Below are 12,645 nucleotides of genomic sequence, written 5' to 3' on the forward strand. Positions count from 1 at the left end.
TCATTTGGTCGACAGACAAATGGTCGATTTTTTTTTTTTATTTATTTATATATATATATATTTTTTCAGGTTTTCGTTTAGGAAAAAAAAAGGTTTTTTTTACCAAAAAAAAGGGGTTGGCCCCAAAAAAAAAAAAAAAAAGTGAAAATGCAAAAAAAAAAATATCCGACCAAATTGCGTCGACCATTTGTCCTGTCGACCATTTATTTTCGACCAAATGACCTGTAACCACATTAACAAGAGTAGATCTTTTATGCATGCAAAACCTAGAATCCTTGTAGTATTTAGCGCAATGAATCGCATAACATGTTTTAATGCAAACAAACTACACATTTGCAGTATAAAAAGCAGCATATTAGCAAGCACTTCCATTGCAAAACATTCTTTCACTCTGGTATAGGGTAATTATGAATGAAACTTTGTTTCTGGGATGTTTTTTAACATTATTGATGCTAATCAGAACTTCATAGCATAGTTCCCACCAACCCTCTGCTCTTTGGGCATAATGACATTAGAACAAAGGGAGATGACCGGAAAGGGCCCACATTTCACAGGCATGTTGTCCAGAGTTGGGGGCCAAAATGGAGAAGGAACAGCTATCGGCCCTTCTCTTGTTGCGACATGGAATTTAGAGGAGCAGTGCGGAAGAGGAAGGTAGAGTAAACACTTTGAACAATCAGTTCAAACTTTGAATACACTTAATAGTGCAACACTGGGAGTAACATTACCCCCAGGACTGATTAATGAATACACTAATATATCGTAGTCCTAAAGGATTAATTATGAATTACAACGGATGTAACATAACGCAATATTTTTCAAAACATGCTTGTTCCAGCTATAAACTCGACAGAATACAAAAAGCGACAACAAAACAAAGAATACCCATAAAAGTGGAGAGCCATCACTCTCACAAACACACACTTGCACAGTGATTAGATAGAAATTCCCACTACCCAGAATTCCTCTCACCAACTTAAGCTGCACGCAATGTAATCAAACTGTTACATGCCATAAAATATTAATGGGTGTCCAGAGTTCTAAATAATGATCTTCTTGATTCTGTTTTCAAAGTCTGACCACACTTGCACATCACTCGCCCAGTTATCTAACTGTGTGTGGTTTTTTCTCCTTGTTTTACACAACTTCGGAATCTGTTTTGCTGCTACTACCAGTACCATGTCAATCCGTTGACTATACTGTTTAGCAATTCCAATCCTTCCTCTACTAGACAACAAAAGTTTGAAAAGGCATTCTAGGAAAATGTTTTTTTAGTATTGTGTCCGTTCTGTCCAACACATTTCCCCCAAAACTGTTTTAGGAAGTCTCTCACCTTTCAACATCCCCAGAAGATGTCGATGTCCATCACGCCCAACCCATGAATACACACCGGTGTCCAGTATAAGTGTCCCAAAATCTTCTGATTCGTGAGTCTCGTAAAAATCCAACAATTGTTTGGTATTTTAATAGGTTCATGTACACAACAATAGAAAACAAGTGCACTGTAATGTTGACATAGATCGTGAAGACCGCTTTCAAGCATTTAAACCATGTGGAGACGCTCACCCGCACCCCACACAGCTAGAAACAAACACTTTCCCCTGCATCCCTAAAGCCACCACAGCAATATAATATACATGTTCTGAGCATTGCCCCCAGAGTGTGATCCACTATTCAAACTACTTTCTCCCTTGAAGACAGCATTGCGCATGCTGGGTCCCAGATATCTGAAGGTTGGAAACCCGAAGGTATAGTCTTACAGTAATCCTGCTCCAAGTCACAGCACCAAGCCAGGTCTCTTAACCCTTTACACGGTGTTGGAGCTGGGCTTGTCCAGAGCATTAGTATAAATAATTTTGCCAGTAACATACACATAGACAGCACTTTCTTCCTACTCCCCAAAACACCTGGCACCCACCCAATCATCTAACATGGAATATTTAACGGGGCCTTGCTGTTAATCATACTTTCCGTTGCCTCTGCCACCTGGGTCCAGAAGGTGACCAACTGTGGACAACCCACATAATGTGTATGAAATCGGCATTATTGCTTTTACACGTATGACATTTTCCTTCGCAGTTGCTATCAAACATTGCCTGGACCACAGGTGCTAGGTACGCCTGGTGAAGGATTTTAAGCTGGAAGTTGAAATCCAATTTACTTCTGATACCTACCTGCTGTATCTGCACCCACCTCCTATCTATAATTTCACTCCCCAAATCCTCTTGCCAAGTCCACTTTAATTTTTCCCACGACTCAACAATGAAAGTATCCATATGCATTAAGTTAAGATATGTGGATACCATGCGTGGCAATGATGAAAATATAGCACATCCAGGTGGCTCATTCTCTATTGGTATAGACAACATGTCCAATCTCTGTAATAAAAGGGATTCAAGATCCCTAAATCTCCCCATCTCTCTGTTCCTCAAACCGTAAACCCGTAATTCTACAAAAGGTATCATTTGCCCATCCCGCAGCACATCTCCTATCTCCAGAATTCCTTTAAATCCATCTACACCAGTTTAATGAATTATTTGCAATCTGGAGTCCAGGATTGTGCCAGAGAGAAGCTTTATAATGTAAATGCAAGTTCCTATCAGAGTTAGACAACCACAAGGTAAGCACTTCTCTAGTCACGTTAGTATTGGGTAACTTTTCAAATATATTCAGCATTTTCCCCATGTATAAAATCTATCCCTTTCAATCGATAACCAAATCGGCTCATGTATATTCTCGGGTAATAAATAGTGAGCCTCTTTCTTCTAAACTGACCCTCTATCATACTTGTCAAGGTTTGGGTAACCAAAAGCTCCCTCCTGAATACTACATAGTAGAATTAACTTGGGGATATTCGGTTTCTTCCTCTCACCACACAGAGTCCAGAGAAACCTAATCCATCCTCTTCAGCAACTTTTTCGAGAATCTCAGCGGTAATGATTACATAATGTAAAGTACCTTTGGTAATGGTCATTTTAATAGTGTTGATCTTTGCCCAGATATCCAAGGCTAACCATTCCCATTTTCTTGCGTCTTTTTAACATTGCTGTCAACCTATTCAAATTAAACTCTACAATGTTCTTCAAATCTCTGATCAAATAAACCCTAAAATACTTTACATGAGATTCCAAGCACTTAAAGTTCCATTACACAAGGTCCCCTCTTCTGCAAGTAGCTGAGAGTGGAAAAACCTCTGTTTTATCCCAATTAACTTTTTGGGTCGAAAGCCTACCTATCTTTTCGAATGCATTTTCAAGATTAGAGAGGATAACCACTTATCATCCGCATAAGAAAGAACCTGGACTTCTTTTTCCCCAAATCTTAAACCTCGAATTCCTTGCTCGCACAGAATATAAGCAGCAGATGGTTTCAAAGCCATATTGAATTAAAAAGTGTGACGGGGGACCGCCCCCTGTCTCATGCCTCACGTAAGAATGAACGAGTCAGATAATGCAGTCAACCAACTGCCTTAAGAAAATGAATCCCAATGCCCATTTTCTGCATAGTAAATTTCATAAATTCCCAATTGACTCCATCGAACGACATCTCTGCATCCAGGAATAACCATATTGTATCTGAAAATTCATCTTGGCTAACACCCATCACATCAATAATGGTCCTGTTATCATATCCAAACCTGCCTCTCATAAACCCAACCAGAGATGCATTTATTAGATCCCCAATACACTTATCTAACCTATTTGCCAACATTTTGGCAAATATTTTCACATCTATATAATGAAATTGGTCTGTAGTTTTGGAATTAATGTGATCAAGTCCTCATGCATTGATGGACATAAACCCTCATTTTGTACAATGTTGAACAATTCACCCAAAAAGGGAGCTAAAACGGATCTAAATGTTTTGTAGAACTCCATAGGTAAGCCATCTAACCGTGGATATTTTCCAACATGAAGCTGTTCAATTGCAAACAAAACCTCCCCAATCTCTATTTGAGCATCTAAAGTGGTAGTGGTACTACCCTCCGGTGTCAAAATAGGAATTTCAACAAGTTCAAAAGATTTCTCCAGATCAGATCTCGGTGGAAAGACACCCTCCATATACAGTGTTTCAGAAAAAGACCGAAAGCAGTTGCATATACTGGTACTCTTCACCATCATATGGCCATGTTCATCCTCTATACTTTGAATATATACTAGTTATCCCCTTCAACCTGCTGGTTAACAGTTTGCCACTCTTAGCTCAACATTCTCGATGCATCTGTTTCATAAAGAAAAGGTATTTTTCCGCCATTGAATTAGTTGTATTACTTGGTTTTCCTGACCTCCAGTCACCTTCAGTTGGTCTGTGACTTTCCTAGTTGGCGCGTCTCTGCTGTAGGGGTGAGATATATATAGTTGGCGCGTCTCTGCTGTAGGCGTGAGATAGATATATATATATATATATATATATATATATATATTTTTTTTCCCCTCATATTTGTATAGCGTGTAGCAGCCCAATGGCATCGTGGCACTTGTTACAGAAAACATACTTAGTTGCAAAATGATCACGTGACATTTTTTATAAAGCGCAAGCATATTTGTATAACATACTTGTGCATTTGTCCTGTGCAATGTTTAGAGATCAGATATATGTACCTAGGTTACATTATGTTTATATTACATTTATATTACAATATACATTAGGAGAAAATGGGGGTGCTTACGGAGTTAGCTCAGGAGAGTGGTCTTGAGATTTTTACGTAGAGCATGGATGAATGATTTAGCTCTAAGGAAGGCAGGGAGTGGGTTCCATAGTTTAGGTGCAATGTATGAGAAGCCTAGCCCTCTGGCTTTAGCTCTCCGTATGCGGGGGATGTGTAACTGGTTGGTGTACTGAGTTCTGATAGGGCGCGTCATGGCGGTTCTTGATATAGTTTCTGATAGGTATGTGGGAGCTGTGCTGTTGATGCATCTATGTGTAATAGTGAGGAATTTGAGAGTAATGCGGTCTTTGACCTGGAGCCACCGCACTGCTTGTCTGGCTTGAGATATATGGTCTCTTCTGGGGATGCTCAAAGCAGCTCGTAGCGCATTGTGTTGTGTAGTTGTAGTCTGTGTAGGTTTTTGGAAGATGTGCCAGCCAGAAGAGCATTGCAATAATTGAGTTTGGCGCCTATGGTTGCTGTGGCTATTGCAAGGCAGTTAGGTGCGGATAGGTAGGGTTTAATGGCATTGATAAGCTTGGTGCTATATGCTGATGCCGAGGCTATGGCGCCAACTTGTTTGTTCATGAATAGGTTTGCATGGATGTGGACACCTAGGGTCTTGGCTGAGGAAGATGCCGTGATGGTGGAATTATCCATGTTAAAGTTGTCGTATTGGGGACTTAGCTATTGTGGTTTTCAGCCCGAGGATAAGGATTTCAGTCTTGTCCCCGTTAAGACACAAGCTATTGACAGCCATCCATGCTTGGATAGTAGCATAGATATCGTGTAAGGCAGTGCCGTCTTGGTGGTAGGAGCCAAATGGTGGTAGGAGTACTTGCGTATCGTCAGCATAATTAGTATATGCTATACACATAGTCAAGTAGGTCGAAAATGGGTTTAGTGAAGAGGTTGTAGAGGGTGGGGGCTGTACATGAGCCTTGGGGTACTCCGCAATGTATGGTTGTGGGGGTCGGCATTTGCTATGTTGAACACCTTCATGGCTCTGCCTTCCAGGAAGGAAGTAATACAAGATGCTGCTTGCGTAGAGAGGTGGGCTGCCTGGGTGAGATGGGCGGTTAGGGTTTTATGATCAACCAGATCAAATGCTGCCAAAAGATCGAGAAAGAGGAGCAGGGCAGGTTTACCTTTGTCAATGATCTGGGAGATTTGATTTTTTAGATCTAGTAAGGTGGATTCTGTTCCATGCCCTACACGGAAACCAGATTGTCTTTTACCCAATATAGAGTTGGATTCTATGTATAGTTGGATCTGGTTGTGAGCTGCCTTGTCCAAGATTTTCAGAAGGAACGGACTGGCTTATAGGCCTGTAGTTGTTGGGCTGCACTGGGGCTAGTGTGTGTGTGTGTGTGTGTTTTCTTTTTTTTTTTTTTTATTAGAAGGGAGCATACCCATGGTTCCTTGAGACTATCAGGTACAGAGCCTGTTCTGAATGAAGCATTAATGAATGCAGTAACCAGAGGGGCTAGGTCCTTGGCACATTCCTTGATAATTTTAGAGGGGGGGGGGGATATGTCTCCTTTGCAGAGTGATGGTTTGAGGTGTTTGATGAGATCCAGGTCCTCAGATTTGGTAGTGTCTTTAAAGACGAATTGGGCGTGATGGAGATCGCTGTGCTTAGCTTGTGTGAGAGGGTTATTTTGGTTGGGGAGGGCTTTGCAGTGGTTTTGAATAATTTTTTTTTTTTTTTTTTTTTTTTTTTTTAGATCTATTTTGTTGAGCATTGCAGACTGGATGCTTGTGCACCAGGCTTTGTCTTTGATTATCTCATCTGTGCTAGCCGGCGGTGTTACCATTTCGTTAAAGATTGTAAATATCTATTTGACTTGCGAATTGGCCTTGGAGATCCTGTTGTTAAGAGTTAGCTTTTGCTGTGATAATAGCTTTTTTATATTGGAGAGCTATCTGTTCGAAGAGGTTCTTGTTTGTCATTTGGATCCGCTTAACAGTTTTTTTTGTGCCCGACACTTATGTGAGCGGATAGTTTGGAGTTCATCAAATTGTGGTGGAGGATTTTTTACTTTCTTGCTTTCAAGAGGGGCTATTAAGTTTATAGCATTGGTAAGTGTGTTGTTAAAGATGTCTGCTAACACTTTAGGATCCTGATAGAAAGGTGGAGCTAGACATGGGTTGTTTAAGTATGGTCGCAGGTTGTCTGCGTTAGTTTTTTTGAGGTTCCTGTTATGGCTGGTGGCACGCGAGTGAGAGCTTTAGAGCTTGGGGTCGTGGGGATGTCGAATTCAATGCAGGTGTGGTCTGTCCATGGATAGTCAATGTTTGAGGTAATGTTGGATGCACAGTTGTGATCCATGACCCAATCAAGTGTACGGCCTTTGGAGTGGGTGGGAGAGTGCACTCCTTGGGAGAAGCCTAGGTCTGATCATTCTTTAGCTAGAGCGGAGGCTGATTCATCTTTAGGGTCTTGTAGCCTAAGTTTAGGTCTCGTAAAAATAGAATTTTTGAAGATTTTTTGATGTTACTGAGTCGGTGGGAGAGGTGGTCTTGGAAGTCTGTGGGAGGGCCTGAAGGCCTGTACAGGATATGAATATTAATTGAGTTGATGGGTGAGAGCGTTAATTTAACTATAGGATGTCGGCATTTCCACCCCACGTGCTAGAGTCTGATAGCCTAATGGAGAGTGAGGCTTTGTAGATAATGGCAACTCCACCTCCAATTTGATCAGGTCTATCTTGTCTTAGGATGGCGTAGCCTGGAGGTAGGGCTAGTGAGATAGTTGGGTAGGAGGCATCGAGCCAAGTTTCCGTGATGCTTAGTAGGTCAAGATTATGGGTGGATAATAGTTAATTTAAGCATGTGTAGGGAGGGAACGTACATTCAGCAGTGCAGATTTTAGAGGTGGATATTGTGTGATTTTGGTTTTATTCATTTTTGAATGTAAGGTGGCAGTTTTATCGTTGTGTGAGGTCATGTGAGGCTTGGTGCGCAGTAGTGCTGGAGAAGATTGGAGAGGCGAGGAGAGAGTGTTATGGCCCCTGCTACGGTTAGTAGAAAGTGTATATGAAGTGCGGGTGCTTAATCTGAAATTTCTTAGAGGGAGAGGTGAAGGTGAGCATGGCAGGTGTCTAGGTAATGTGCAGTTTCTGAGTCTGTGGAGTCTAACAGCTGAACTAGGGGGCTGAGGCTGTATGATGTCATGGTCTAACGGAGTGGAGTGTGAGTGCAGTGCTGTGCAATGAGTGTGATATGCAAGATGTGGGTGTGGAAGTGTAGGTACCATGATTGTGGCGGCCATAGCATAGGTTACAAAGATGGCTAGGCGGAGCGCAGCAGTGAGAGAGAGGGTCTGGGGACCTTTATTATGCGCAGTATGTGATATATTGGGTATCATGATGGGGCGAATAGTCGGGGGGAGGGGTCTGTGCGTGCATCTGGTATGCGGCAGGGGTAGTCAACATGACTTTGCAGAGAGTCGAGGAGCAGGTATCTAGCAGAGCCCTAACTCTAGGAGGCAGCATGGATTGAATGAGGTATAGCCGTGGAGAGTCTGTTAAGTTCAGGTGGCGGTAGTTAGCTATGCATACAAATCAGTACCGGCATACAGACAAGAATTTAGGCATTTTAATACATTCAGTTCAGTATTGCTTCGTGGCATCACTTGTAATGTCATTGGAAGGGTGAGGATAATCAAGATAGGCATAGTAGGCTACAATCAGGGTGTACACATTAGGCTATGCAAATGGGCTAAAATCACGATGGGCACAGTATGCCACTGGACTGCTGGCGAGGGATAGGCTCAAGTATAGCAGCAGGTCAATCACGTCGTGTTGTGGATGAATACAAAGTCAGGATGAGGCTATGAACACTAAGTGCAGATCGGCCATTTTAAACTGCCTGAGCCTCGTGGCAAACAATGGAGGCAAGCACAGTTCTAGTTTAGGCTAGAACATTTGATAAGGTAGGCTAGGCTAACATAATATAGATGGAGTGCAGCTGCAGGGGCAGGCTAACTCAGAGTAACATGAACGGCTAATCCAACAGTATAGTCAGTTAACAGTAGGCAGGTCTAACAAATATAAAGGGGAATCAACAATATATACTAGTATATCGTATTGTGGCTGGTATCACTGTGGCGTATCCATGGCTATCTGTTATCTAGGCCTATAAACAGGTTAAGGCAGTCAAGGCATATTTTGAAAAAGAGGCAGATATCTACAAATAATCATAGTACTGTGGTTATTCATTTATATGCAGAGTAGTGCAGGCAGTAGGTATATACTCACAGTGGAATCAAGCGGGTAAGGTATATGAATATAGGTCGAAGGACACTGGTAGGTAGCGCAGTGAAAGCAGTTCGAGGTGCAGCATATGGTGTCCAGGAGAGAGGCCGTGTCCAATCGATTGCAGTAGATTGCACAGTACGCTGCGTGTACCTGGTCGCAGGTATGTTACCAGATCTGGACGGATCGAAAATACCGGACAGAGGAGGCTTGCGGTCTCGGCTGCCAGTATTTGGGTGCACAGTTGATGTCAGTGAATATTGGAGGGGGCATAGACTCCTGGCCTGTTCCAGGCAGTGACCGGCAAGGACAGTCTGAGAGCCTTATACCACGGGCCTTCTGCTGCGGGACCCCGGCTCACGCCTTTCGGTTCTGCGGCCATAGGGAAAAGCAATGCAGGAGCCAATCCGTGGCTCGAGTTTTGCCTAACACCCCAACAAAGTGGCTGCACCCATTTTGCTGCTTGGAAATCTCCGCTCCACGCGGTATGTTGGCAAAAAAACAGGTGAACCTGTTGGGTGTTGAGTAGTCCAAGGGATTTGCTGAAGAGGCAATGTAGTTGCTGATCCGACATGCTTCTGTGCTGGTGAAAGGGTGTGCAGTGAGGATTCAGCGACGGAGTCAGGATGGGCTCCTCCTGGAACAAGGCGAGGGTAGGGATGCAGGGGCCCCTTCCCTCCCACAAAACGAAGCAGAGTGCCTTGAACTGGATCTTTTAACAACAGTGAACCAGTAAAGTCATGCAAGTGTGGGAGAGCCGTTTCCCAGCCGCTGTCTTTGTAGCTTGAATTTGGAACTCTTTTATTCCAGTACTTTATAACTATACCTTGTGAGTGACTTGGCCAAGGTGAAACACATTTTTCTATACGTGGGCATGGTCTAACCTATGGGTTTGTTTTGCCTGCGCTACATATTTTCCCTTTTGGCTGTGGGCAATAGTCCTCTATTAAATAAGTGCCTCTATTATTCTTCCATTATTGGTTTGAATTGGAAAGTATGAAATGGTATGTTGTCACTAACCAGTGAGACTGGCTAATCCTTTAAAGCTAGTTCTGTGACTGCCAGGAGTGTTTTACAGCATTTAACTTAAATGTCAGTAAGCCTGCATTTGTCTAATGGTTCAAAATTGTTCCTTTCTTTTTTAGTCAAAATGCCAGAAGGCCCATCTGTGAAGAAGTTCTACACGCTGGCCTTTCCCTTTGTGGGTCAATTGGTGACCAAGGCTGGAGGAAGCACCAAAAAGATTGACTTGAAAGATTTGAACCAGCGCTATTTCCAGGACTGCATGGTAAGTTTACTCGTCCACAGTTCTGCAGCATCAAGCTGTGCTGTTCATACTGATTGCCTTAAAATACACCACCTCTCACTGACGGTGACAAAAAGATGTGGAAGGGTTCTACGGGATGTCTCTTCGCTTCTAGAAGAAGGAATACCTTCCTTAGCCCAGGTGTCCCTATTCCACAGAATATTATATTTGTGCTTGTCAACTGCTACTGTTTAAGATCTGTCTCGCTGTCATTGAGGGCCTAAAGGCAATCAACTTACATAAGCTTCGAGGGGATTGGGTCCTCCGACGTATTCCATATCTATGACGGTGATCACCACAGCTGTGCTGCTTCGGAAAATCTTTCGGCGTCTGCGTCGATACTCCGCTCTCGAGGGCCTCCTCCGACGGCCGACGATGCCCGTGGCCTCAGTTCCGTTTTTTTCCGCAAACGTGTATGTTTCGGAGATCTCGGCGTGCCTCGGGAGTTCTGTTCTTTCCCGGTTCTTCAAACCTGTTCGTTTGTAAGAAGTTTTTCGTGATGTCTTCCTCTTCTTCCACCCCACGTCCGGGCTTCAAGAAATGCAGGGACTGCGGGTCCAAGATTTCGGTGACGGACTCGCACAACGCCTGCCTCTGGTGCCTCGGGGAGGCCCACGACACGGATGATTGTGTTGACTGCCAGTCGCTTACGTCCAAAGCCTTGCAGGAGCGCAAGAAGAAACTGTCGGTCGGAAAGGTGTCCAAGCCCCGGAAGTCGAGGTCCACTGGGCATTTGACGGACGATTCGAGGGGCGACTCTCCGCATCTTCGTCGTAAGTCTAGGGGGTCTTGGTCCCGGAGTGGGTCCCGCCACTCCTCTGCCTCTTCGAGGCACTCCCGGAAGCGCCGTCATCGGTCGCCTTCCTCGTCGCAGGACTCGCCCGTCGGCGGGTGGTATATCCCACCAAGCATGCGACTCCGGAGGAATGGGCTTCCTTCGGTAAGAAAATGCTGGCGATTCTTGAATCGCACGGCACCGGTCCGTCAGCGCCTCTGAGTGGTGTCGGGCGTGTCCGTACTAGAGACGCCGCTCATCAGCCTTCGGGCTCGGGAGGTCGGCACGATTCGCAGGAAAGGTCCCGCTCGTACAAGGGGAATCGTTCTAGTCATGCCCGTTCCAGGTCTCGGTCCTCGACGCGCTCGAGACCGTGTGCACCTGTGATGTCTTCGAAGAAGACGTCGGTGCCGAGGTCGTCGAGGGACTCACTCGAGGCTCTGCCTCCGAAGAAGTCATCGGCACCCAGGCTGTCGAAGGACACGCTATCTGTTGGAGCTGAGGGCTGTCAGGCTTGCCCTGAGGGCTTTTCTGCCGACTGTGCGAGGAAAGAATGTCCTGATTCTGACAGACAACACAGTGGCCATGCACTACCTCAACAAAAAGGGGGAGGGGCAGGGTCACTTCCTCTGTGCAGGGAGGCGATGCAGCTCTGGTTCTGGGCAATCCAGCAGGAAATTTCAGTCTCGGCAGTTAATCTGGCCGGAGAAGAAAACAAGACGGCGGACGCTCTGAGCAGGCAGAGCGCGATCTCTCATGAGTGGGAGTTGGCTCAGGAGATTCTCCTGGAGATCTTCGCTCTTTGGGGGACCCCTCAAGTGGATCTCTTCGCCTCCAGTGTCAACCGGAAGTGCGAAAGGTTCTGCTCGCGGGAATTTCCTCCAAGAGGAGCCTTAGGAGACGCGTTCGTGGTGGAGTGGTTATTCCCACTGCTGTACGTGTTTCCTCCAGTCCCCGTCATTCCGCAAGTGCTGCAGAGGTTACGGAGGTTGGTTCCCGGATGATCCTCATTGCTCCGGCATGGGCCAGGAGAACGTGGTACCCGGACCTTCTCGACTTGTCCATCTGCCCTCCACATCGTCTTCCCTACCGAGACGATCTGCTCTCACGGGAGGGGGTCAGGTTCTCCATCCAGAGGTCAGATCCCTCAACCTTCACGCTTGGCTTCTGAAAGGTTGAGGTATAAGGATTGCGACCTCCTTGAAGACGTGATGGAGGTGTTGCTTTCGGCCAGACGGCCGGCAACAAAGTCCCTGTACCGTTGCCATTGGAGAAAGTTCTGCGACTGGTGCAGGGTTGAGAATGTGGATCCTTTTTCATGCGACATTCCTGTGGTTCTGTCTTTTTTGCTTTCTTTGGCCCACAAGGGCCTGCAAGTGGGTACCGTTAAAGGTTACCTGTCGGCGCTGTCCATATTTAAGCGCTCATCTGAGGAGTGTTCTTATTTTAAAATTCCTTTAATTTCTCAGTTTCTAAAAGGGCTCACTAATGTGTTCCCTCCGTCACATTTCCAGGTGCCCGGTTGGGATTTTAACCTTGTTCTCAAGTTTCTAATGGGTGCTCCATTTGAGCCTTTGCATTCCTGCCCTTTGAGACACTTAACTCTTAAAACTGTATTTTTAGTTGCGGTCACTTCCGCTCGCAGAGTGAGTGAGTT

At 44.9% G+C, this 12,645-nt stretch overlaps 1 protein-coding gene across 3 annotated transcripts in view; it reads left to right on the forward strand.

Moving 5' to 3' along the window:
- The window catches only part of NEIL2 (nei like DNA glycosylase 2), a 283,374-nt gene that overhangs the window by 68,375 nt on the left and 202,354 nt on the right, over window positions 1-12,645 (forward strand). For all 3 annotated transcript variants that reach the window (XM_069605002.1, XM_069605003.1, XM_069605001.1), the window contains exon 2: window positions 10,053-10,195. In XM_069605002.1, the coding sequence (XP_069461103.1) occupies window positions 10,058-10,195 (138 nt within the window). In that variant the 5' untranslated portion in view covers window positions 10,053-10,057. The remainder of the gene's footprint in view (window positions 1-10,052; window positions 10,196-12,645) is intronic.

This window comes from Ambystoma mexicanum, chromosome 4p (genome assembly GCF_040938575.1).
Source record: "Ambystoma mexicanum isolate Mex_15411 chromosome 4p, UKY_AmexF1_1, whole genome shotgun sequence".
In the NCBI taxonomy this organism is placed as follows: domain Eukaryota; kingdom Metazoa; phylum Chordata; class Amphibia; order Caudata; family Ambystomatidae; genus Ambystoma; species Ambystoma mexicanum.